At 50.1% G+C, this 26,624-nt stretch overlaps 1 protein-coding gene across 1 annotated transcript; it reads right to left on the bottom strand.

Annotated features, from left to right (window-relative positions):
• Positions 1-4,702: 4,702 nt before the first annotated feature.
• Positions 4,703-25,961, bottom strand: VSX2 (visual system homeobox 2). Its single transcript, XM_030950108.1, has 5 exons — positions 25,523-25,961; positions 24,258-24,342; positions 21,280-21,403; positions 6,038-6,218; positions 4,703-5,081 (listed from the first exon to the last, which is right to left on the bottom strand). Exons 1-5 carry the CDS (start codon positions 25,959-25,961, stop codon positions 4,750-4,752), a joined length of 1,161 nt encoding a protein of 386 aa, XP_030805968.1. The 3' UTR covers positions 4,703-4,749.
• Positions 25,962-26,624: the final 663 nt, after the last annotated feature.

The following is a 26,624-nucleotide window of genomic DNA, read 5'->3' as shown; positions in this document are numbered from 1 at the left end:
TTGCCTCCCTCACACCTCCATCTATTCATCACCATCTCCTCCCTTGCCTCTGCATCCCCCCGTCCTCTGCTGGCCACAAAGGCACCTTGGGGCAGGTCCCTATAAATCTTAGGGCCACCCCCATGCTAGTCATGAGTGACGGCCAGAATTAACGGCCATTTCTGGCAGAGCACTAGGCTGTGGTGGGCCAGGGAAAGTTTTTCTCACGTAGCTGTCAGCTGCAGGAGAGGAATATTGCATCCCATCCCACCCACCTTGCTGGGGGGCTGTCAGAGCTGTCCCTCTGGCAGGTTGGGCTGGGCTCTCTGCCTCCTCCCAACCACTACAGACTGGCTGTGCCACCCATCAGCTGGGCTGGGAGCATTCAATGAGGCCATGGTGGAGCAGCTGGCGTGGTTTGGCATGAAGCATTGCAGCCCCTCTCCTCACGCTGACCTCCCACCACCCACCACAGCAGAGCTCAGCTGCCTCCCTGCCTCCAAAGAGGGGTTTTTTCCTACCTTCCTTTCCTTCAGGCCCTATATAGGTAGGTTTTTTAAGGTTAGAATTTGCAGGATTCCTTAATGTCATTGATCAAATTCCCTTCTCTTCCTAGAGGGCACAAGAGAAGAGCAGAGAAAGTCTCTCCCTGCAAGTAGAGTTGTTCTGAGTCACGCACACCTAAGGAATCAACAGCAGAGATGACAGGGTTAGTAGATCTCCTCTTTGCTCTTCGAAGTGTAACACCACTCACCATCTATGGGGCTGGTATGTCTGGTATGTTTGGTGGGCAGGCTGGACACCAGTGTGGGAGACAGCCGCCATTTCCCATCAGGTGCACTCATCCCAGACCACACACCTGTTTTGTGTCAAAGCCACCCCGAGCTTGGCGCGACCCACAAGGGCCCTGTCCCCTGAGGAAACACAGACCTTTGGGCCTACAGCCTCTCTACAAAGTCAGGCCAAGCAGCCTCATTGTTCACAAGTCTCTTATTTCCTATGCACCTCAGCATTCTTCCTGTCCCTAGAAGACATTAGGTGTTTGCAGCAGACCATTCCCGGATTCTCTCCGGGAGAGAGAGGCTGCCGGCTCCCTACCCGGTGTCCTGTTCGAACACAAGCTGCGTTCCCTTGGGGAGGAGCCCACTGGCCGCAGGGGCGGGTCCCTGGGGGGCCTGGCAGAGCCAATCAGATGGCTAGTTTGAAGAGCCAATCAGATGGCTAGTTTGAAGAGCCAATCAGCTGGCTGGTTTGAAGATTGATACCCGGTTGAACCACTCAAGAAGAGTTGCACACGCCTCTCCGGCAAAGCGGGTTTAAAAACAAACGAACGCGGCCCTCGAGAAGTTCTCTTGACTTTTGGCCTTTGAGCCGGTGACTGGCTGGGCTGGCCTGGGCCGCGCCGGGTTCTGCTGTGGCCCTGGCCCTGGCCCTTCCCGCGAAGCCCACCAGGCCCTGTGCCAGTGAGGCAGCTGGGGCCCCGCCCCAGCAGAGCCTGCTGGTCCTTTTTTTGCCAGCGGCTTCGCCAGGCCATGCTGACGGGGCCCATCCCAATGCTCAGTGCAACCACGAGACCAGGACCAGCGCTGGGAGTGACCCCACAGTTGGCCCCATGTTCAGCCCGAAGGCCAGGAGCAGCCAGGGCTAGGAGTGGCCTCTGTCATCCCGGGCCAGGAGCGGCCACATGGTCGGGACTGCACGGCCAAAATCAGCACGACCAGGACAGCAGCGCATGGCTGTGGCTCCTCAGCATGACTCCCAATGAACTTTATTTAGCCCCTTTTAGCCAGCCATGCTGTGGACAGAAGGACAAAAATGGCAGCAGCAGCAGCTTTTCCTGTTTTCAGTGCTCCATGTGAAGAAAAGCCCTGAGCAGAGCCAGCGGCCGGCGCGAGTCGCGCAGTGTCGGCGGAGAGCAGTGACCGGCAGCGAGAGGCGCAGTGGGCGATCTCTGGTGCGGAGCCTGGATGAGATCAACCTGTCAGCACCGCTGAGCCCCATAAAAACTGTTTCATTGATTAAGCTTGAGAACAAACCAGCCTACAAATACCAGTTCTCTCCCGAATCAGGAAAAGGAAAGGGTGAAGACACGTAGAGAAAAACAACGTGGGACACTGAGGTCAGTGAGGAAGGATCAAATTCTAGATGGGAGGGGATTGAGGAGATGCCTTAGTTTTGGGCTGAAATTCTTTTGTAAGGCTATGATGAAGATACATTTGATATATCAGACTTTGTTTTTTCCCTGTAATTCATGGAATGCATTGGAGGGAATCCGTGTTGAAATAAGCAGATGTTCCAGTGGCTGTGATCCAATGAGAAACTTGAACAGAGAGACATGAGAGAGAGGAGAAACCTTGCCCAGGAACAGAAAGAAGAAAACCTCTGTTCCCAGAGATGGATGAAAAGAACTTTTGCTCATCCTTAAAATAGTACCCTGTAAGTTGACATGGCCCATGAACACAGGCTGTGGGAAGGCTGCAAGAGATGGGGGGGACTTCACATTTCCAGGCGGCTGCTATATGTGGAAATTAAAAACCATGAGAGAACTGTTTCTTGTGGAGAAGTCTCCATAGCGAGGCAAGAGAGACTCCTCTCCCTAAGGGAACTGAAGAAAGACTGTTTTAGAGGTGACAAACTGAAAGTCACAGGTTTTGTCTCTTTACGTTTTCAGTGGGAAAGAAAAGAGGGTGTGGGGGAAGGAGAAGTGTTCTGAAGGTTTATTCTGATTTTTTTTTATATTTCTTTTAATTCTGTTAATAAAGTTTTATTTATACCCTTTAAAGTTTTGAGCCTGTTTTGCCCTCCTCCTAATCCCTCTCACTGCAGGAAATGAGTAAATAATTCTAGTGGATGTGTTGGTGTTTGGCCAGCACTAAACCCACTATGCCTGGTAACCCAGAATAGGCTTCCATTGCTCTCGAATTGGAGCTCACCTAGCTGTAAGTCCCATGGGTGGCCTTCCCTCTCAGCCAGCTCCCCTGCACTTGTGGTGTCTGGCTGCTGCCCCAGGTCCTCAGGCCAGCGGGGCCCTGCAGCCTGTTCCTGGCAGAGGCTGAGCCTGCCTGGAGGTCTGTCTGACCCTCTGAACACCAGGGCAATGTGATATGGGGTGACCCAAAGCACCACAGCTTCTCTGGACACTGCAGTGACTTGTTCTTTTACCAGTTGTATGCTGTGACTTCTGCTCCAAGTACAAGCACACCCCTTTCAGTTTTGTATTTCACTGCAGAGAGAGACCCAAGCCCCAGTTCTTCCATGCCCCAGTGGGGAGGAAAGTGCAGACCTCTGGGCTGCTTTGGATCTCTTACCTCTCTCTGGCTACAGCATGACATCCAACTCCCTCTGAGCTTTGGCTGAACTTGCCCTCCTTGAACATTGGTGACTGGACTCATACACAGTATTCCTGTTTAGTTTTATTCTTCTTCATATCTTTACAGAAAATGGCACATAAATCACAGATGCTGGGTGACTAGAAGTTGTTACAGCTCCATATCTCAAACACCTCAATACTGAATTATTTTCTCACTGTATATACATTATTTACACTCCATGGGCTATCATCTAACACGTCAAACGATCGGGGGACAAAGACAAACAGGTTGGATGTCTGGGCTTAACCTCTGATGGAAGAGAAACAGTAGCTCTGGGGAAAGGGTGCTCACAGCTGAAAGCAGGACAGAAAGGGTCACCTGGAAGTCACTGTCCTACAGCTTTCGGAGGGGGGATAGTGCTTTACTGGGATGGGAAGGTGATGGTACCATGGAGTGAGTTTGGCTGTGTGGGTCTGTGTGTGCTCCTATGGAATGTATGTACACGTTACAGGGTGTATCAGGGTGGATGTGCATGGCTGTCATTCCCTTTAACGCTCAGAGGGTGTGCTGGACAAATTTAGTTCAAGAAATACATTAGGTGGATGTTGTTGTCTCACCTAGAATAATGTATTCAATAAATAAATTCACCACTCATCCCCTCTGCAGGGGTGTAGGGTTTTGGTGTTTGGTGCGGAGTCAGACCCAGCCCTGCAGGAGCCAGTGAAATGGGCTGGGGTCAGCTCAGGGTGCCAGGTGGGACCAGGGTGTCGTGCCTGTGGGCTAAACCTGCCTCTCCCTGCCAAAGAGAGGCAAAACATAACTGCTCTTAAGCTGCAGTCCCTTCCCCGCAGACCTTAGTGCGGAGCAGGGAGAGATGGGTGGAAGATGCAAACCGCCCTAGATGGATGGTCATTGTTTCATGCAAGCTCTGCCATGGGCTTGTCCTGCTGCAGCCTGGGCCACAGGCAGAGGCGATGGTCAGCAGAAGGTGACATGTCTGCCTGGGACACAGTGGGACCGGGCACAAGGGGAAGGGGCCTGGGCAGCACTGGGCAGAGATGTGCACCAAGGAGATGCATGGCAGCAGGGAGTAGGCTTGCTTCAGGACGGCCAGTGGGGTTTGGGGCTGCAGCAGAAGGGGAAAGTCCCAGAGCCAGGTGTGAGGGTGAAGGGACCAGAGCCTTAGTGTCATTGGTGGCAGCAATGATGTGACACTTCCCAGTTCCCCAGAAGGAAGGGGTGGGGGGTGAGGAAGGCCTGGTGGGGTGGAGGAGCAAGGGGCAGGGGTATGCTCAAGGGGAGCAGGCAGTGGGCACCCCTGCCAGGCAGCCCCAAACACAGAGACCAGGGCCCCTCTCCCTGGCAGGGGTGGCCAGGGACACCTGGCAGTCCAAAGGGGAACATGGCCCCCAGAGGACACAGTGTCTGTCGGGGCTGGCTTCTGCCACCTCTATTGCCCCTAGATCAGCTTCTCCTCCTTCTGCGATGAGTTCAACTTCTCCGTCTGTCTCTCATCCTCTGCCACTGCCGCCTCCTCCCCTGTCTCCGGCTTCCTGCCTGGGGCTGGGCTGTCCCCAGCAATGGTCCCCAGGACTTTGGTGCTGTGCTCCTGAGCTTTGGCCCTGAGGGCAGCAATGCTGTTTTCTCTCAGTTCCTCCTGGGAAATGGTGGTTTTGGGATCAGGACCCCTTTCTTCCTTGTCACCTTTGTCAAGCTTGGGCAGGGCCTGGCGCTCCACCTCTGTCTTCCTCCCCGCCTCAGCCGCTGCCTCCAGAGACTTTTTGTGCATCCCTAAAAAGAATTGTTGGTATTCGGGTTTAGAAAAGCGCCTGGGCATGGGAAAGCCATCTTGAACTGAAAACAGCAAAGATAAAGAGAGGCCAGAATTAAGGAAAAGCAGAAACCCTTGCTTCACACAGCAGTCATGGCGAGCCACTCGCTCTGGCCCCCGCACAAGGGCAGCCCAGCATCTGTGGACTGTGGCTGGTCCCAAAGGTCTATAATTACTCTCCCCTTCATTTCTCTCTGTGAACCTGAAGCTAACTTGTTCCTGTATGGAGATGAGGGTCTCAGACAGCAGTATAGCTGCCTGAGCTTCACCGAGGCTGGGGAAGGAGATCCCTCATTAGGAGGGATATTTTTATTTCTGTGTCAGACCACAAACACCCTTCTGCCTCTCTCTGTTTCACACAGACATAAGGACAGGACAGCCCATTGTCAAGATGCCAGATACTAGTTTTGGGGCAGAACCAGCCTGGAAGGTCAGAAAGGGGGAAGCAAAGAGCAGGAGTGTGACGGGATAGCTGCTACTTCCATGTTTGCACAGAAAACCAAGTGAAATTTGGACAAAGAGAGCATTTGGGAGTCCTAGCACCCTATCCAACATCACAGGGCTGGAGGAGTGAGACAGGGATGACCTCCTGCCTTGGGCAAGGATTGGAGCCCCTGCTCCAGAGCTGGGCATGAAATATGCTTGAGCCATGGGAAGGGAAGGTTAGCACCAGCCTGAGCATGTGGGCAAATTTGTGTCCAGGCAGATTCTGCAGGTCATGATCCAAGGTCCAGCAGGAATTTGGTGGAACCCTATTGACAAGAGTCGTTGGCAGACAGAGGCATTGAGGGTGGCAGGATGGGGAGGACCTTGCCCTGCTGCCCCTCACCTATTTTCAACACGACTCTGATTTCTTCCCTGCATCCCCCTGTCTCTACCCATTTGCCATCCCCCATGAAGTTGGCTGCTCTCTTACCCAGGAGCCAAGGGGCACAGGACTCCATGATGCCATCCTTGGCAGACTTGAGGATGGACTCAGGCAGCGGGATGGAGTGACGCACCATGGCACCGTAGAGCCCGTACTCAGCCATCACACTGCTCCTGCCCCAGCACTTCTCCCTCTTCCGCCATTTGGCCCGCCGGTTCTGGAACCAAACCTGGAGCGAGCAACAAGGAGGGACACGGGTTTTGTGCATGGAGAAGGCATGCCAGGCCCCTTCCCACGTGGGAACATGCATGTACTTCTGCAGCATGATGAAAGCAGATGGGTGGATGTTTATCCCAAAGGCAATACAACCTCTTCCCCCATGCAAAAGACATTGGGTATCTCTCCCTCCCTCCCTTGAAGGAGTGGAGAGGGCCAAGTGTGAAAGCAGGTCTCATCCCTCTCCACAGGATGTAATTAATTTGCCAGTGCAACGTCTTTTTTCTAGTGGTTTTTGGCTCTCGTGCCTGGGATTTTCTTTCATTATTTGCTGTGTGTCTGAGCAGTGGTACAGGGCTGCAGGCAGCAGTGCCTGCAGGGAGGGCTGGGATGGGGGCGGATGCTCGAAAGAAGGGGGAAGCTGCTCTGTGCGCTTTGCCCTGAATTCCCAGTTTGAAAAACCCCTCATCTTCTCAGAAAATTGGCAGAATAATCTCTGAGCTGTGACCTGGGGGGCAGTGAGCAGAGAGGCAGGCAGCAATGGCAGGGAGGGGGTGATACTCACAGAAATCTATTAGTGCTCTCTCTCCGATTTCCATTCCTCTTGTCTCCCTCACCCTCCTCCCTCCCCAGCCCCCCTCCCTTCTCCCCCCGAGCAGAGGCATCAGCTTTAGATGAAAAATTGCTTGAGGTCTATTCAGAAGGAGGCAAAGGAAGAGTCAGCCCCAGGGGCAGCCCAGGCCTGATTGAAAAATAAGTTAATTTCAGTTTGAATCGATGGGCCTCAGGCACTGAAATATCACGGGAAATTAAAGCAGCTGGTCCCCAGGGAACCACGCCATTGACCTGCGCTAATTAATGCCACGGAGTTACCAGGCCCCTCTCCGAGAGGCAGTCCCTCCCTCCCGGTGGACACCCCAAACACCTCCTCATTTAACTAATTAGACTCACAGAAAATTGGGTGTTAATTTGTTTAGGATTTTTTTTCTTTTCTATTTTTTTCCCTCCCTTTCCCGGAAAGTACACGGCAGAATGGAAATGAATGTCGGGGTCTCGCTGGCAGATGGATGCTCGGGGTCACTCCGCAATCTTCTCCGACTTGATTGCTTGATTAGGTCGTTAGCACATTAAAAAAAAAAATTGCTTGCCGTCTGGCGCTGGCCTGATGAGTGGGATGAGGCGGGAATCGCCTGGGTAATTTATCTTTTTATACTGCAAAGAATTTGATTTCAATCTGCAGATATATGGAGGTGCCTTTGACACCTGTTTAACATTACAGAGCTGACAGCTTAACCCTCTCTTATCCCCACTACTCATAGCTGTGGGGGAGCTCAAGCTGCAGTGGGGAGCACTGGGGGTCTGTGCCAGTCCCCCAGCTCTGCCATGGGGACCATAAGACTGATGCCACTGAGTGATGTCCTGGTCTCAGGTGGCAAGGCAATATCATCTCCTACCTGTGCAGAGAACTACTCAGCACTGAAACCTTATGGTAGGGACAGAGCTGCAGGGTGGGCAGATGGGTGGCTTGCTAGCACTGATGACAGCCATCCTTGGCCATTCCCAGGAGCCCAGCCAGCCTGCTCCCCCAGCCAGCTCTGTGGAATGGGTGGGGTGGTGGTCCCACTGGCTGTGATCCCAGCTTCTCCCAGCAGAAGACACTCTGTGCATGTCAGAGAGGATTTTACCAGGCTGAGGAAGGAGGCTGCTTCACCACATGTCACCTCCTCTGCATGCTAAACGGTGTGATTTACACTTTCATACTGCCAGTCTGTAACCCCTGGACCGGGGAGGGTTGCAAATCTCCAGGGCCTAAGCAAAGACCCTCAGGAATGCAGAGCTTCCTCTCTTCGCCCTCTCCTCCATGCCTGTGTGAAACATGGGTTTGCTTGGCTGGGCAGTCAGCAGGATGCTGGCAGAGGGTCTCACTCCAGGTGATGAATCCTCCCATTCCCAGAGCACAGGGTGCAGAGCTGCAGGTGCCTCTTTACTGATGCTTTTACCACTTGCCCTTTCTCTTCCCTCCTGCCCTGATGCCCCTATCATATTCCTGCCTGCCTCATGCTCCTCTTCCTTTTCCCTGGCTGGGTCAGCCTGGCCCAGCACTGCCCACTGCCACAAAACCTGCTACCCTGGAGCATCCCCTTTTCCATGGCAGTGGAAATGCTGGAGGCAGCAGAAGCTTTGCCAGCTGGCAGCCCAATTTTGACTAGAGCTGGTAGAAAATCTTCAATCAAAAAATGCTGATTCAATCACACAGGAAAAACTGTGTCCAGCCAGTGGAAGTGTAATCAAAATTATCTATAGCTTTCTTCTGAATGCCGTATTTTAATCTCAGCTGCCTAAGACATGCAAAATCTATGCTTTAAAGCCAAATGAGACAAACAAAATTGCATCAACGTCTCAGTAAGATCATTCTCAGATTTCCAAAACCAATTTTTGGTCATTTGATGGGAATTTCTTCTTGGTTTTGATTAGGAAAAAATGAAAGTTTGAAATCCCAGAATGTTTAGCAGAGCAGAAATCAGGAAGACCTACTATCTAGCTTTAATACTAGGAACCATATCTTCATCTGAGGCTTCATCATGAAATGAAGTGAAACCAATGGTACTCAATACTGTGTATTGCTGGGATCAGATCCCAGTCAAGCATCTCTGTCACAAGCTCATTCTGAGGAACACTGAGTGACGAGCTCCAGCATGGCACTGGCAGACCTCATGCCATTTCAAATCAGCAGGATTGTCCCCTGTGTCCTGTTTTCATGATTTTGTCCTCATTCAGATGGCTCCATCAGTGGAACTTTCATTTACGAGATCATCTCAGGGATTTCTTCAAATTTATCAACGTGCTGCCAAAAATTTCACATGCCTTGATTGTGAGCTGAATTACATGGTGATCTGAGTAACTCAGAGCTATTTTCAGCTGTGTTGGCACATCAGTGACAACATCCAAATATGCAGTTATTTAGTATTGGCACCTCACTTTTCCAGGAGAGGGTTTCCCCCTTACACTTTATTCACCTTACACATCTCTTGTGGTTTTGGCATTCTTTGGCTGCTTATTGTCTGCTTGGAGATACCTACTCTACAGTTTCCTCGGACTCTGTAAGATTTGGTCTGCTTCAAACAATGTCTAGGTTTGTCCACATTTCCTCTTGCCCCTTCCCACCCTGAGGATTGGCTCAGCTTTGTGAAATGCTTTACTGACATTGCTCTGTACCCTGCACCTTCCTTCTCACTTGTTTTCATCTGGGTCTCTGTTGCACAGCCCAAGGTATGGTGAAAGGACTGTGCTTCTGCTTCCACACCTCATGGGCAGTGGTGAAACCTTCTGGTTAATTTTAGATTGAAACATGTCACATGTTTGTGCAAAGCTGTCACAATATGATGTGCAGAGGTGTCTTTTGGACCAATGTGTTACTCCACAAAAAGTTTCACGCCTCTATTTTCACACAAACACCCTTTGTGAAATCTGGTAAGCTGCTCCAGGAAGCCTGTTCTCCAAAAATGAACAACGGAGAAAAGTGGACAGGTTTGTCTTGCAATATTGCAAAAAATGGGAATGTTTCTAACTTTAATCATCACCTAACACTCACCTCCAGTGCCCACTACCCAAAGCAATAAAAGTTCAGGCACTCTGTACTTGACTATAGGGTTGCGAGTGTTTTGGAGTGGGAATTTTGGAGTCAAGATTGGCAAGGATAATCTCAGCAGTTTCCTCCTCTGAATCACAAATGACAACTGATACTTCTTCATATTATTGATGATGTAGAAGAGCAAATTGTAGGAGGAGAAATCTCTCATTTTGCAAGGGGACATAAGACTTGACACATCCTTGTTATCCACATTCATCATAATAGTTTGTTTACCAAATCAGTGTCTGAAACATTGTCTGCTGAAGAGAGAAATCTCCCTGAGGTTACCCATAATTCAGAAATCTGAATTAGTGAAGGGATATTGTAAAACATCTGTGGTATTCCTGTGCATTGTTTCTGGTTTTCTCAACCTAAAATTTTCCACTGGTAACACTCATTTTTTGGCAGCTATTTTCTAAGCTAGGGTAAAAAGACAGGAGACTTTATATTGGATTTTTTTTTCCTTATTAATATAAAAAAATATATATTTTTCTTGCCCAATCATTCCTCATCTATTGAAGGAAAATTCCAGGCTTGATAATTGTGAAATTTTGCTTCAACCGGTCTCTCGCCCTGCATTCCAACAGGGGCGTTTCAAGGAGCGAGGTTTGTGGAGCGCAGAGCAGCACGAGCTGTGTCCGCTAGATGGCCACAGGCAGGTGCCCGTCCGCACGCGCGGACACACGGACACGGACACACAGACGCCGCAGCGCGTGCCTCTGCCGGGCTGCAGGAGCGGCTGCGCACAGCTGTGGGCGGAACAGCCCCCGAAGGAAGGGGCAGAGGCCCGAGGCCGCCGAGTGACGCTGGGAGCGGCTCGCCCGCGCACGGACAGGCGGGTGTGCGCTCTTTGTCCGGCACTTCCCTGCCCGAAGCGCTCTGCGGGGGTCGAGCCAACACCTCCAGCTGCCCTCCCCGGCCGGGAGGGTTGCTATCTCGGTACCCAGTTTCTGCTGACAAATACACTTCTCTCTTTCTACCTCCTCCCTGGCCAACCCAAGACTTAACAGTGATAGTGCTCAAAATTAAAACCCCCTCTGATAAAACAGTGATGTTCTCATCCTCATATCAGACAGGACCTGTAGCCCTGGCTGGGTTCAATCTGAAGATGTGAACACTGAAAAGAATGGCCTCATATCTTGCTTGGAGCACGTCCCCACCCATACTGGCGCTGTATAACAGACTGCCATGAGAGCCTGAGGTCTGACTGTGCCCTGGGGCTTCCTCAAATCCCTCTGTTTTAGCAATCACGACAGAAAAGCTTCCTGACTGCTAGTGGAGACTGCAGCACCTGTGTAAGCCTGGAAACAGTTTATTGCTGTCTTTTCAAATGTAACGTCAAAGTTATTGGTACTGTTTATGGTGACATCACTTTCTATGGCAGGTGTAAAGTGGTTATGAAGTTAAATGAGAGCAGTAAAGGTTGCACATGGGTTGCATGGCTGATCAAAGGACTCATCATCCCTCTTCTTGCTAAACACTGGGAAAGAGCTTGCTGAACTCCCTTTAGAAAGGGCTATTCCTATACATAACATAGCAAGAGCCTTTCTGATAAAAGCTGGAGTTGTGTCCAACCCGCTTGGCAAACAGGTCCAACCAGAGACACAAGATGAGCTGTGAGACAGTGCTCATCCCTCTTGAGTGAAGACATGATGGTGCATCATGCTTGGGTCCCCTCTAAGGTAAAAGAGTAACAGGGCACTCATTGAATACGGGCTTAATGGGCACCCAGCAAAAATGTGCATGATATTACCATGCCACCAGTCCTGCAGGCTAGTCCTGTCTCTGAATCCTGCTCTTAAAGGCACTACATGGGCCAAGAATAACTGTTTGTTGCAATTTATATGACTTATGCAACCAAAGCTATAAAATCCCTCTTCACTTCACCATCTTAATCGGAGGTTTTCACCTGGCCTCATGGGCAACGTTTTTTCACTTCCTGTAACCTTTCAAAAGCAAAGAGCTTCATTGCTGCAGGGATCCCATCTTCCCCCAAGGAAAACAAGTGTGCACATGATGTGCAGGGTTGCTACAGTGAGATCAGTGCTTCAGCACACACTCAGTCTGTGTGGGCATCACATCTGCACAGCAAATGCATCTCTGAGACATTGACTTCATCACAGCCACACTGTGGTTCCAACTGACCAGTAGCTTAGCTGGCGCTACAGAATAGACTCCCGTTTGCTGGGACCTGGCAGATCAACACCCACATTCCTCCTTTTCTAACATGCTGAGTGAAAAACAAGAAAAACATCAGGGTCATAGAAGCATGATAGTCACAAGAAAGCTGACAAGAGTGCAGTCATCATCCTAATCCACAGAAACCCAGGGAGACATCTGTCATTGTCACAAACAGCGATAGTGCACATCCATCCTTTAGGTGATCACAGTACCTGACTCCATTAACCAAGCTGCTATCCTGCCTGAATTATTCCATTTTGCCTTCTTTTCCCCCACTAACACTGCTCTGCAGAAACCTTAGCATAGATTTTCATAAACACCCGTAGGTAATGCACTCTGTAATCATGCAGGGACACACCACATTATCACTTTCATGCTAGAGAAGGTGAGTTAGGACAGTCAGAGGAGAAATGCCGCATCCCCTTCACAATGCCTTTCAATGGGCCCTGAAATGAGACCATGGGATGCCAGCATTCCCCTGAGGCTGTGGAGCACTGCCTGTGCTCTGGGACTGCCCCCTGCATCAGCTCCCTGGTGCCCTGCCCAGACACTGAGCAAAGGGCAGAGGTGCTCTCTGACCTTCTCCAGAAAAACACATCAGCACCAGAGGCTGTGCACCAGCAAGAGATGGTGTCTGCAGTACTGCTGGTGCCCACTGCTCCCTGAGATAGGGCTCAAGCCTTACATGCATGGGGACAGTCTGCAAAGTCCCCAAGCACCCTTGAAGCATTAGCTGGAAGATATCTATACAAACATGACATTTTATAAAATGCTGTAAGATGTAATCAGTTTCCACGCACCAGCTTGGGTGGGCCTTCAGCGCTCTACTCCTACCATGTGTCTGCTCCTGGCTCTTTTTCCTCAGCTCTGTGTACCCTTAACCTTCTTTGGGTAATTCACAACTCCAGGGGTTTTCACATGACATCTTCCAGCTGCAGAGAACAGATGCTCCAGGCACTGGCTCCTGCTGCTGTGCTGCTGACACCTGCAGCCAACACCACCAGCTTGGGCACAGCACAGCTGATGGTGTGACCTGCAGAGCTGGTGACATGCAGGCTGGCCAGGAATGCTGCTCACACCAGGACAGCACAGTCCCAGGTGTCTCCCTTAGCTGTCACTTAGACACTGAGCCTTGATCTCAGTCATGGTCATCATATAAGCTGAAGAAGTTGATCCAGTGAAATAACAAATGGCAATTGTTGTAGTGACAGTGATGGGGCATTCTGAGTTGGGAGGCTGGCAGTGAAGGGACTCAGAGATACCAGAAAAATGTGATGGAATAAAGCAAGTTGTCTTGGAATGGACATCACTGGCACATCTGGCCATGAGCAGTGGCTGGCACAGATATTCCTCATGCATGTTCACATGGATGGGATGGCTAGATCCTTCCAAGAATTTTTTTCTCCATGACACTCACAGTTCAGCCCTCCCTCTGGATGAGCCAAGCAGTGTCCTTAGAAAGGAAAGGGTAGCACAGTGAGAAAGTGTGCTGCCCTGTGGGTCCCAAAGCTGTAGGTGACCCAGAGGTGTGGGTGGGCAGCCTGTCTGTGCTGGCCTGCCCGAGCAGCACAGGTAGGAGCTAACCTGGCCTGGCAAGGTGCTGCTGCTCAGCCACCTTGTAGCAGGTCAGCTACAGCAGCCAGGCACGAGTCAGTCACCAGGTTACTTCTAGACCAGGGAAGGAACATAACCCCCATGGTTATGAGTGTGCAACATGCAAGGCATGAGCATTCATATAACTCACAGAAAGGCAACCAGCTACAAGCAATGCTTGGCTTGCATTCCCCTGCTACAGTTTTGAAGAGAAAGCTGCAACTGAAAGCTCTAATAACTGTGTGGGAGCCATGGTTTCAGCTCTGCCTTTGCTCAGACATTTGGGAGCCTACCAGCTACCTGCTGAGAGAGAAAGTAGGGAGCACGTGTGCTTCTCACACTGGGCAGGTCCTAAACTGAGCACCTCTCACTGCTGCTGCCAGGACAGTCATGCTCAGGGTAGACAGAAGAGCATCTAATGCTTTTTCCCTGCCTCTGATAAAGCACCCTCTGGAAGGCATCGTTGTTGTAAGATACTGCAGAAACAGTTTGTTTCAGAGCTCAGTTCCTCTTTTCTGCTCCACAGAAGGACCTGCCAGCCTCATGCACGTGGAGATTGAGGCTTTTGGTATGTCTGCTGAGGACTGGACTGCTCTACAGTGCCTGGGCAAAACCTGGCGCACAGAACGCCCACAGAGAAGGGCAATGAAAAGGAGAGCAGGTTTGTGCTTCCAGAGAAGAATCAGAAGAACTTGTTGAGATCTGTCAGGGTAAAAGAAAAACACTACAGAGAGAAATAGATCCATTAAGAAATAAAGGAGAGAGTAAATTAACTGAGTGTCCAAAGTGCCTGTGTTATTGAACTGTTAGAAAAATCTCTATTCAAAGCCAGGAAGGGAGGAAAACTTTGTAATAAAGGGTCATTAAAGGAAAACATGAACACAACCATAGCTGTTCCCTCTGCCAGATGTCATAAGGCTGGAGAGGAATTAACTACTGAAATTGCTGGGATGACCAATGATTTTTAAAAATCAGATGTGAAAAACTGCAGTGGTATCAGAAGAGAGAAAATAAAGTTCATCATTAAGTGAAGAAGTGAATACAAGTGCTCCCAGCATAGGGATTTGGGATGGTATTTCCAGAAGAGCTAAAGTGATCAAGGAACTGCAAGCCTAAGCTAACTCAGAGAAGTGTTAACCTTAAACTACTGTTGTTTAGACCAAGAAAATGGGGGGATGAATGCAGGGAAGAGCTGTCCCAGCCTGGCATCATGCCTGCAGAGCCATTCCTGATTCTCTTGGACATGATGGGGAAAGCCTTTACCAAGGCACTCCAGAGAAATGAGCTTCAGCATGTTTTGTTGCCCGCCCATCTTTCTTCTCACAGGGAACTCGTGTGACCCAACGCTTGCAGGTGTCAGATCCTTGCTGATAGTGTCTCCAAACCAGGGAGAGAACAAGCAGAGTAAAGGGCCCTGTTTTCCTCCCAGTTCTGTGCAAAAGCACATCAAATTCCCAGTCCCTTATCCTAGGACAGCCATAAACATCTTGCAAGAACAGAGCAGAAGGCAAGAAGAGGCAAGTTTGGTTTTATTTGTTCTTGTTTCATTTAGAAAATTGATCAGTGGCTAAAGCAACTCAGGGACTGAACATAGAGGGATAAAGCAGTACCTGGGTAAAGAAAATATTCATAACTCTATACCTTCACCTCTTCATCAAAGAGACATTTTAAAACTGCACCTAGCAACCCCAGTTGTAGCAGGATAAAATCCCACAAGATAAGCAGGCAATCTGCATGGTCTAGCAACAAGCAGGGGAGCCCCCACTTCATTAAGCTGAAGTGTCATTCCCAGCCCTCCATTTTCCTTCTTTTCTCCTACCACATTTTCTTTCTCTGTCCAAAAGCATGTAGTGTAATACTTTTCAGACAAGAATCCCTTTGGAAAACTTGCCTGGGCCCCTGCTCTCTCCCATCACCCAGCCCCTCTGTTTGCAGCTCTGGTAATTAACTTGTAAACGAAGTTCTAGCACATGGGCTGAAAACAGGCCATAGATAAAGGGTAATGAAAACAATCCATTAGAGAAAGGGCCAAATTAAACAACTCTTAATTGAAAAATGGAAATGAATATGAATTTAGATCAACTAAACAAGCATGTTATTGAAGAGGCAGAAAAGTGGATGCACTCCTAACATACCAATTAAAGACATGGAGGCAGAGATGCACCATATGCCATGAGAAAAACTCATAATAATATTCTCAGTAAGCCACTAAGTTTGATTAGTTTTATTACTCTCACTTGTGTACTTTCTACATTTCTAGAAGCATAGGGGAAGTTTATGACACTTGTCTGGTATCAGAGCCATGGCTTGCCCCAGTGCTCACGAATCATTGGCAAAGCTAGCCAGCACTAGCTGCTCAACTCTATTTCACAATTAACTGCTTGCAGGGCTCTTAAAATGTATATATTTTGAAATAGTTGGCTTACACAACAGCAACACTTTTGGCTTGTCCTTCACCTTGGTAATCTACCTCCAACAACCCTACCCAGTGTGGCAATTTCCTTCCAGCCACGTGGTCCCGTGAATGTGCTGCACAGAGGTACCAGTTGGAACTCACTGGCAGTGTGCCTCATGCTGGCCTTGCTCTGTTCTATGTGTGAGAGTCACCCAAAATTTTAACAAAAGTAGACGGGCCCTCACTTCTTAGAGTGATAGTGATAAGCTTAGAAAAGCCACAATCACCACTTTCTGTCTCACTAAGTACTGCTTTGGCAGCCATTCCAGGCACACATTCAGGAAAGGTCACCAGCTGCGTGGAGCAATCACAGCATTCCATACTTACACTGGGATCCAGACTACACCTCAGCACTCTGCAACAAGCAGGAAAATCTGGCAGGAGAGGGAGAAGCCAGGGCTGCTAAAGCTGCATAAAACTAATTTTTCCTTCATGCTTTCTATCATGTTTCTTGAGGGGGCTCCGTGTGTTCACTCCTCAGCTCACACTCAGTGCAGTACAGGTTCCTCAAGCTTTGTCAAATTATGTTCATCTCTAAACAGAGAACCTTCTTGCAAAACTGAAAGAAGGTAAGCCTGTCCTTGCAAAATACTCTTGGTACTTGCTTCCCTCTAAATGATTACTCCTGATTCCTCCATCCCTGTTCAGCTCCTAAAGGCTTCTCAGTGATACTGAAATGTGCTAATCTGATAGCTAAACCAATACTTTTTCAATTAGAGATTTAATTGACCTTGTTTTGTTTTTAGCCAAAATTGGCCTCTTAGGTGCCTGACAAAGCTTGCTGGGTGCACAGACAATCCCCACTCCTCAGGCAGCACCAGCCTCTTCTTGAGATTCCTTTTGCTTATGTGAGCAATTTCATTTGTCCCAAAAATTGTCATCCAATAATTACCATGCACCTTTTAACAACAAGAACTGACAATTTTTAGCAGTTTTATTACCTTTTCTTAATTGATTACTTCCCTTAAAAGGTGACTCTAATGTCCATACAATAGCAGCCAGGATCTTATTTTTTTAAAATACTGATTAATCAATTTGTTTGATTAATAGGAGACATACTTTAAGGACAATCATACACAATCACTTCAATAATCCCCAAATCAAACTGTTACTGAACTTTCATATTGTAACTACTCATATTAAAGTTTGGAACTGTTATTTATAATTAAATTCAATAGGGATAACTTATCTAAAATCTACATGTTACACTTACGAGATTTGTTATGAGAAACAGCAATTTAAGTATTTGTCAACCTCAGGACATTTTTAATACTTCACCATGTTTATTAAGGATATACTTCCCCACAGGAATCTACTTACCTCACTTGGATTTTACAGAACAGCCTGGGTTTATCCCAATACTGGCACTTCAACTCCTATGAATATTCTTTCAAATACATTGATTAATGTGGTCTTTTTCAAGTATCTTGCAAAACGGCCACAGTGACATCTGATGTGACTTGTGCATAGTATCTCACTAGAATAAAAAAATTATTTTCCCATGCTGCCCAATGAGAGGATGCTCATTTTCCTTCCAGGAGCAGCCAGCTCAGTGTGGGCATAAGATACACACAGTGTGTGTCTGCCTTGGAAAAAAAATACACTTTCATATCCTCTTTAAATGGAGGGTTTGAATATTTTTTTCCTGTATTCAATGTTCTCTTAAACCAGTAACTTTCTTGGCCTCTGATGGCTATTTGTAGTGTTCTGCTGAAGGCTTTATCTGCAAACAGTTCCTATATATCATTCTTTCAATTGCCCTCTTTGAATTTCACTTTCACATCAAATTTCATAGGTGATTTACTTTCTCTTTGACTAATACCTCCTGAGAAATAATTCCATGAATGAAAATAAGGAGTAGACATCAGTCTTAGGTGAGGATCCAGTGGGAAACCACATGAAATGCTGTAGAAGTTCACAACATATGATGCTCACGACAATATTAGAAAACACTTTCATTAATGACCTACAGGAAGGAGAGAGAATCGCTGAAAGATGAGAGGAACCACAAGCTGCAATGAAAATGCAAAACTATACAGCTCCCTCAGGCAGCTAGAAACTCATGCAAGGAAAAAAAGGTGATGATGTGAAATTATAAATATTATTAAGATGGGAGTAAAGATTCATTGTAAGCTGTCTCTTCCAAGGGACATTAAATGATGATAAGAGATTCAAAGCAAGATCTACTGCACTCAGGCAGTTCTGCTGCAGAACTTCTTGCCATGGGATATTAAGAAATTTACATGCCTTCAAAATCCCAGGAGACTGACAAAGTGCTCAGTATCACTAGAGAGCTGCCCTGTGTGGCACCCACCTCTCACCGCTGTCAGAGCTGGTAGGGCTGTTTTTATGCTTGTCAGCCAAAGTTAACAAAATATGAAACCCAGAACACTGAAGGGAAAATCCTGAGCATAAAATAAAATCTGTCTAAAAGAAGTTTGAAGCAACTGCATTAGATAAAGCTGAAGCAAGCAGACCAGTGCTGATCCAAGGCTGCAAAGGCCCACAAGTCCAGCTGAGCTGGTATGAGCATACCCAGCACGCAGCTGTAGGCATGGGGTCCCTTATCTCCAGGAAGGCTGACAGACAGGATGGCTTCATGTAAGAGCAACCATGTGATTAAGAGATGAGCATGTGATTTATGAAGGATGATTTAAGGAGAGATCTTTGCAACTTACTTCAGCAATGATGAAAACCAAACTGACCAGGAGAAGAAATATCTTACATTTATTTAAAGAGCATGAACTTTATAACCAAGGGGAAATAATTAGGCTTGTGACAAAAAGGCCCAAAGTTGAAAAGGAATATGAGGTAAAATATCAAGAAGTATGATCAAAGTTGGGAATCACCTTGTCATGGCTTGTCACACACAAAAAATATTGACAAGGAGATTTCATAGAATGTATGGTAAGGGACAGTGGATTGCTGACCTGTTGGAAAGAACAGTGGTGCTCAGGACTCCTCTGTGAGCCTGATGCTCACCCTGGCAAGGTGCTCAACAGATGCCACAGAAATTCTGTTGTTTCTCATTATTTCCTCTTTCATGGCCAGGAAAACTGTTATTCACAATTGCTTTTTCCTGGAATACATGTGCCGTTAGTTACACCTGATGTTCAGAACAGCCATACATTGGGGTGCTTCTGCTGCCCAAGGCTAACCTGATCTCAAGAGCACAGGGGTCACAGTAAGGAGCACTCCTAGGTTTAAAAGCTGCCATACAGGAGGAGCAAGCAGTTGCTCATTAGCCAGCTGCAGAATGACAGGGCAGACCAGTCAGTGACAGCTAAGATACTTTTCCTGCTATTTAATTTCCAAATCAGTTAAAATACTCAGGGTGTTCCAGGTGCTGAAGCCGTACAAGCTGTGTCAGCTCTACACTGTCTGCCACAACATCTGCCACTCCACCTCACACAGAGTGAATGCTCTCAGCTCTGGCCAGAGAAATGGGGCCTCTGGAATTCAACATACACTGTGCCACTAGAGGAACCTCTTCCTTGGAAAGGTCTTTTATGGGAAACCAAAGGATCTTCTTTCCAGTCCAGCACCAAATTGTGGCTGTGAGCAACAATAAACTCCCAACAATCTCTCCTCTCTTGGCCTGATGTCCTACAGGATCACAAGTGGAGAAGTGACCATCCATCCACTCCTTCTAAAGGCAAAGCATCAAGGCTTGTTTCGCAGAGCAAAATCCTAATGCATCAGGCAGGATTGAGATGGTGGGGCATTATTTCTGGAGTCTGATGGAAATCCTGTTAACACACAGGTTATCTACAAGCTGTTAGATCAGCAGGAGTCCTGCCAGGTCAATGGGATAAGAAGCATGAGCTGCTTTTATTAAAATGTCATTTTTGATTGAGCGCAAGAATCAGGGTGGTGAGAGGGGCTCAGAACAGAGGGGAAAAAGGCTACACTTTTGTTTTGGAGGATCTTCCTGTCCCTGCACAGGGTCATACCTCAGCAGCTTCCAGCATCAATGTTATCCTGCTAAGTGCCCTCTGAGCTACATTCCAAACCCACAAGGGAGCAGCCTCCTGGGCCATCTCTTCAGCAAAGGAAGAGCAGAAGCTCAAGACACAGCTTGGTGGGTGCTGGGCATGCATGAGGGATGAACAGAAGAAGGAACCAGGGAAACCAGGACCCTCCCAACACCACATGGCGTGTAGGACAACATCTCTTGTAGAAACTACTGTGCGCCAGCCACAGAGGCCAGCCACTGCCACTGTGTGGAGAACCAGGGCAGGTTGACTTCCAGCCAGACCAGAACTCCACCTGCTCAAGGCTTGGCCATTACAATCCTGTGCCTTGTGTAGAAACCTGGTGGGAGCAAGCCATGGGGTAAAGGCAAGGCAAAAGGAGCTGCTGGAGCCCACCCTTGTGAACATCATGTTAACTCTGTCCCGCGTGCCTCCCACACTGGAAAAAGTAGCTGTTAAGTCTTCTCCAGCTTTCTGGCTGTAGTGCATGCCAAAGGCTGGACCTGGCCCAGCCCTGCAGCTCAGGCTGCTCCTTCCTGCTGGAGGATTCCCCACACAGCAGTGATATTCCACACCCCCTTGTTCCACCTTCTCACAGTACCATGACAGGACTGACATGCAGCTAAAACCTTAATGCTAAAAGCTGTTACCTTAATAAAATTTAATGGATTAATAAAAAAATAACAAAGAATTATCCCCAGAAACTTTCAGGGAAACGTCACTTGAGGAGGCAAATACAGTCGAAGTGCAGACATTGTGCAAACATCTTGCTGGGACTCACCCATCATTCCCACACTGCATCCTACCCACAGCTGTACTAGCTGCCCACGCTATCCCTGTGCATCCTTCTGTGGCCAAAGGAGCAGAGATGAGCTCTTTCCCTTCAGCAATGCCTACCCAGACATGGTCTCTGGGAGGCTCTCTTCTTGCTTTTACCAAGACCTTGAAACACGGTCATCTTTTTTTGCATGCCTGTTGTCCTTCTCTGATTTAAGACCGCCTCTGTTACACCCCCAATTGCTGGAACCACCCACCACACACAGCACATGTCAACATACAAACACCAAATACAAATCTGCCAAGAATATCTGATCTGCCTAGCCATCAAAAGCAGGAGAGTGGACAGCCTGGGGAAGTTTATTTAGAAAATGTCAGCCTGCCCATGCCGCTACCTTTTCTTCATGGAGGGATGAGCATGGCAGAGAGCAGCACAATAAGGGGGTCCAAGAGATATGATTACCTGTATCCTGTCTTCTGGCAACTCTGTTTTCATGGCCAACATCTCTCTAGCATACACGTCAGGATAGTGGGCCTCATTGAAGGCTTTTTCCAGCTCCTCCAGTTGATAGGATGTGAAGATTGTCCTGAGGGGAGTAAAACTCTTTGATCAAAACACAAGAAGCAGCAAAGATGATGAAGAGCCAAAGAAATGGACACTGAAAACAGTGAAACCTGGGTGACCAGCTAATACATCGCTTTTCCCCACCTCCTGTGTTTCTGTGCACAAAAGGTCAAGTGCCAGGGTGAAAGGAGAACCAGAAAATGCCAGAAGACAGCATTTTTAACAGTTACAAATCACCTTCCCTTTCAGGGACTTGCCTCTGGAGACAGTGCCTGCCGAGCAGCCAGCACCCGCAGCGATGGCAGCTGATCGGAGACTCTGCCGCCTCTCGTGAGGATCATCACATCATCTCCTCAGCACCCCATCTGGAGAGGTGCTGAGCCCTTTCCCAGCTGCTGGTCCTTAGCCTCTTCAATCTCCAAGAGCAATAATCCTTCACCTTGAGTCTCAGTCTTTGGACAAATTCTCCAAATGTTTTCTCCACCCTAACCCACCAATTTTCACCAGTTCTTCCCCATGAGAGCCAGGACCAGCTCCCTTCCTCTGCCTTTCCCCTGGCTGCTTCTGCTCCAAAATCTCCTTAGCTGCTCCCTGCCAGTTTGCATTACCCCATTATCCTTTAGAAATCCTCCTGGACTGCCCCGAGCAGGCAGCAGCCCAACCTGCCTCCACGCAGCCGTTCTCAGTTTGGGACAACCAAATTGAAAAATCAGCAGCTGGAAAGCCGAGACAGATGAAAGCCTTTCCCTAGCAGATGGATGAGAAGTCTCGGACCACTTCCACTCCCTGAGGGTTAAAACTCCCACCCTTCAACTCCTCCAGGAGAGAAAGCACAATTTTAGATAAAAGCTAAAAATATTGCAATGGCAAAAAAAACCAACCAAACAAACAAACCAAACAACAAACAAACAAAAAACCCCAACCAACCAAAAACCAAAACAAAAAACAAAAAAACTCAACCAAAAACCAAATCAAACAAAAAAACCTCAACCAAAAAACCAAATCAAACAAAAAAAAAAATAAACTCAACGAAAAAACCAAACCAAAATAAAACAATCCTAAACCCACCAACGAATTGCAGCTCTTGTGCAAAGTAGATGTGTAAATTTACCATCAATCTAAAAAACAGGTATCTCCCAGAAGGAAAGAGGAAATAGAGTCATTTTCTAAAATACATCAGAATTTCAGAAAAGCCTTTCAGTTCCAGAGAGCATAAACAGAAAATACCAGAAATATCCTCCACTATACAAAATGAAAAGGATTCCACCAAATCGATAATAGTGCTAACAACAGCAGGATGCAAATGCAAGGGACCTGCCTGCAATCAGACCTTTCTTTAAATTCACTTTTAAATCCATTCTCTTTTCGAACAGTTTTTCTTCAACTCTGACAAATCTGTGAACTCTAGGGACAGCAAAGGCACCCTGAATCATGTATTTGCTCTCTCTGGGACCACAGAAAAAATTATTCCAATTTTGATCCAGTTTAGATTTCAAGCATTCCCCTCCATCTTCCTCCCACAAGAGCGCAGAAGCCTGTCCAGCCTCACCGGCGGGAGGGTTTTGCTGACATTCAGCTGAAGTTTTCCCTTTTTAGCTCATGCCCGGGTAGTCCCCGTCCCTTTTGCAATTCACAACCCACTGCCCCTTTCGGTGTTTCTATCCTGCAGCTATTTGCAGGCTATTGGCCAGTCTTCCAGCCCTTCCTCTGTACAATTAGAGGTCTTAACTGTTTACAACGGAATATTCAACTACAGACAAATGTTGCAGGTCTGTTTCTGTCTAGAACTGAAAACAAATCTGAATTTCGTTTCCTATCTCTCATCCAGACCGGGACCTGTATACCAGTCCCAGCTGTGTTATCGCCCAGCCCCGTCTGGGGTGCAAAGGAAATGAACTCGTACTCACTCCAGAGCACCCAAACTGGGAACATTTGCCTGGGGAGGGGTCCGGCTTTGGAAAGCAGCCCTCCAGACCGAGCCTCCTGTTGCACACAGAGCAGGATGGCTCCCGGGATAGTCGGTCTCCTTCCACCCCGCATCCTGCTAAGCTTTCACTGGAGCGTCTTTTAATCCACCTTTCCTGCATCGTGGCAGGATTGATTTAATTATTCCTAAATCACCCTCAGTGCATGGTGTTTGGCCTTCCTTTGTCCTGGCGCTCTGGCCACAGCAATGCCAGAACCCAGCACGGGATTTTTCGTTTCTGTTTATAAAGCGCAAACAAGCCAACTCCATTTTAACTGTGGGAGAAGTCAGGCAAAGTCTATTACCGTGACCGTGCTTATAGGAAACCAAATCTCAAAGTGGATCTTCGTTTCCTTAAACAGTTTCCCAGCCTTCTTCAGCTTCTTTGCAGGCTGTCTCTGATTCCCAACTATTTAATCTATTGGCAAAATATTTATTTTAACGTAATAAAATATTTAAATTATTGATAGGAATTCTGTCTTGCTGACAGCCAGTATTAAGATTGCTGCATGTGGAGCTGAAAACGGCTTTTATTATTTCTGACAGGTTGATGATTTTCCCTTCCAAACACTGATGATCCGCATTCCACCGCAGCTCGTGGGCTGCACAGGATTGCGACCCGGGATATCTGGATCCGCAGACAGAAAAAATTAAATAAAATGACACCTGTGGTCGAATCCCCCACTCCCTATAGGCACGTCCCCGTATCCGATTTATTTTGGACAGGGGGAAAGAATAAAGGGAAGGACCCGCTGGAGAAGCCGCAGGAGTGCCGGGGCGCTCCGGCGGCCGGGCAGAATATTTAGCTCCAGGCCGGAGCGGGCCGTGCCCGCCGGGGCGGCCGGGCTCGCCGCTGGCTGCTTCCCCGGGGACTGAGGCGACGGGAGCGGGGTGGCCGCCGCTGTCTTACCTGTGCCGCCTCTTCTTTCGTTTCTTGCTCTGATTTAGGGAGGATTTGGACATTTTTCGGTCGCTGGAGGAGACATCCTCGGAATCTGCGGAAAGACAGGCAGCGGCTGTGGGCCGGGGTTCGCTCCCCGCCAGAGTCCTCCGGGCAGGGCCAGGCCCGCCGGCTGCGCTCCCTCCGCCGGCTCTGGCCGAAGATTTCGTTGCGATCGCGCCGCGGACGGGGCCCGACGCCGGCTGCTCCCTCCAGCGCGGCACCGGCGCCGCTCCCGATCGGTGCGGGCAGCTCGGGGCGATCCGCCCCAGCCAGGGAAGGCTCCGGGCCGGCACCGGGCTCTAGCTCTCGCCTCTCTCCACCAGAGTCGTTTGCTGAGGCTGCTGTTGCCTCGCTGCTAGCACGCAGAGCCCGGCGAGCTCAACCAAACAGTAGGAAAACGGGAAAGCTGCAGCCCCCGCTCCGCGGCCGGGCAACCGCGACCGCCTGCCCCAGCCCGAGGATCCCGGACTGCGCCCCGGAAACACCGGAGCGGGGAGGGAGAAACGGAGGTTTACGGAGCTACCAACCAGCAAAAACAAGCTCCGGGAGGAGCTGCTGCCTATCCGCCGCCCCGGGCTCCCCAGGGATGCCACGGCCCGGGGGTGCTGAGGGCAGGACGCCGCCGCCTTTGCCCCGAAGGAGCAACCGGGGGACGGATCGGGGATCCGTATTTCGATGCACGCTCCTGTCCCACTCCTGCCCGCGGCGCCGCGCCACCTGCCCGGGCCCGGCGCCGTGCTGCTCGGCGGGCCGTGCTGCGGGCGGGGGCCACGGGCACGGCCCGGGACGGGCGCCGCTGCCGGAGAGAGGTCGGGAATTGCCCGCGGAGCCAGGGTCCAGCGCTGCTGCCTGCCGCTCTGGGGGGACCCGAAGCGGCCGCGGAACGGGGCCTGTAGGCTGAGTTGTGGGAGGCTGCAGCCGTCTAGGAAAAGGATGCCGAAAGACCCCTAATTATCCTGCAACACGGGGTCGCGGGGGCCGCTCCGACGGGGCTCTGCGCATCCCTAGGCCGGGCGACTGGGGCCGCGCCATCAGACCGCGGCCGCAGCACCGGACGGGGGAAAATATGGTCCCGCCCGCCCTTCTCCTCATTCTCGGGATCGAAACGAAATCTCCCTTCCACCGCCGAGCAAGTGGCCTCCCGCCGGGACACGGGGTGCGGGCGGCGGCTGGGTGCGGGCGGCGGTGCTGGCGGGGCGCAGCGGGTCCCCGGGGGCCGGGGACGTGCCTACCTGAGCTGGCCGTCTGGCTGCTGTCCAGCTGCCCGGGGGCCCGGGCCAGGGGCTGCAGGTGGACGCTCTGAGGGTCGGAGAGCACCTCTAGGAAGGTGGGCTGGGTGTAAAAGCCGGGGATGCCGCTGGCGCCCAGCAGCCCCATGCCCACGCCGCCCACCCCGGCGGGACTGAGTACGGAGCGGGCCGCCAGCAGGTGCCCGGCGGGCAGAGAGTCCAGGGCGGCCCGAGGGTGCGACGGCGGCTCCTTGTTCAAGCCCAGGATCTCCTGGATGCCGAAGCCGGTGCAGCGGGGAGGGGTGGGCCCGGAGTTGGACTTGACCCCAGCCGCGGGGGGCGGCGGAGGCAGTGGCGGGGCGGCGGGGGCGGCGGCCGCGCCGTCGGGCTTGGGCTTGCCGGGCAGGCTGGGGGCCAGCGCCGCGCCCGCTTTGCCCGTCATGCTGCGGCCAGCGGTCCCTGGTGCCCGCTCCGGGAATGCCTGGGAGCCCCCGGCTCAGGCCCCTTTTATCCGCCCAGCCGGGAGCCCGAGCGGGGTCAGAGCCGCGCAGCCAATCACAGAGGCCAGCCGCGATTAGGGATGCCAAAAAGCCGGCACCGGCGGCGGCGGGGCCGCTGCTCGGCGGGCTGGGGCCGGTGCCCGGCAGCGGACTGGGGCTGCCGCCCGCCCCTGCGCAAAGAGGGCCCGGCCCGGCCCCGCAGGCCCCGGCCCCGCTTCGCCTCCAGCCGTGCTGGGGAGGTGGGGTTAGGAAGGGAGGGAGGGAGGGATAGAGGCATCCCTGCTTTCATAAACACGCACGGCGTGGGGCACCGGCCCTGGAGGAGAGATGCGCAAGGCTTACGTGTAGGGAAACCACGGGCTCTCTGGCTTTCCTGCTCATCCCATATTCTGAGATAAGAGGTCAGAAGAGAAATTACGGCCCATGCAGGAGAACTAAGAATTAAAACTGAGCAATCTTCCTTGAAAATACTGAGCTGGAGGCTTTGCAGGTTGGAGAAGCATTCGGCTCCATGCCATCAGAGGAAGTGAAACAGTTGCTTGGACTCCCTAGACACCCATGCCCATGAGCAGGGTTTCTGAACCACACAGTGTCTTCTTAGCTTG

The sequence above is a fragment of the Camarhynchus parvulus genome, chromosome 5 (assembly GCF_901933205.1).
Source record: "Camarhynchus parvulus chromosome 5, STF_HiC, whole genome shotgun sequence".
NCBI classification, from domain to species: domain Eukaryota; kingdom Metazoa; phylum Chordata; class Aves; order Passeriformes; family Thraupidae; genus Camarhynchus; species Camarhynchus parvulus.
Note: the sequence above shows the minus strand (reverse complement) of the source record. Positions and strands in the feature narration are given on the sequence as shown.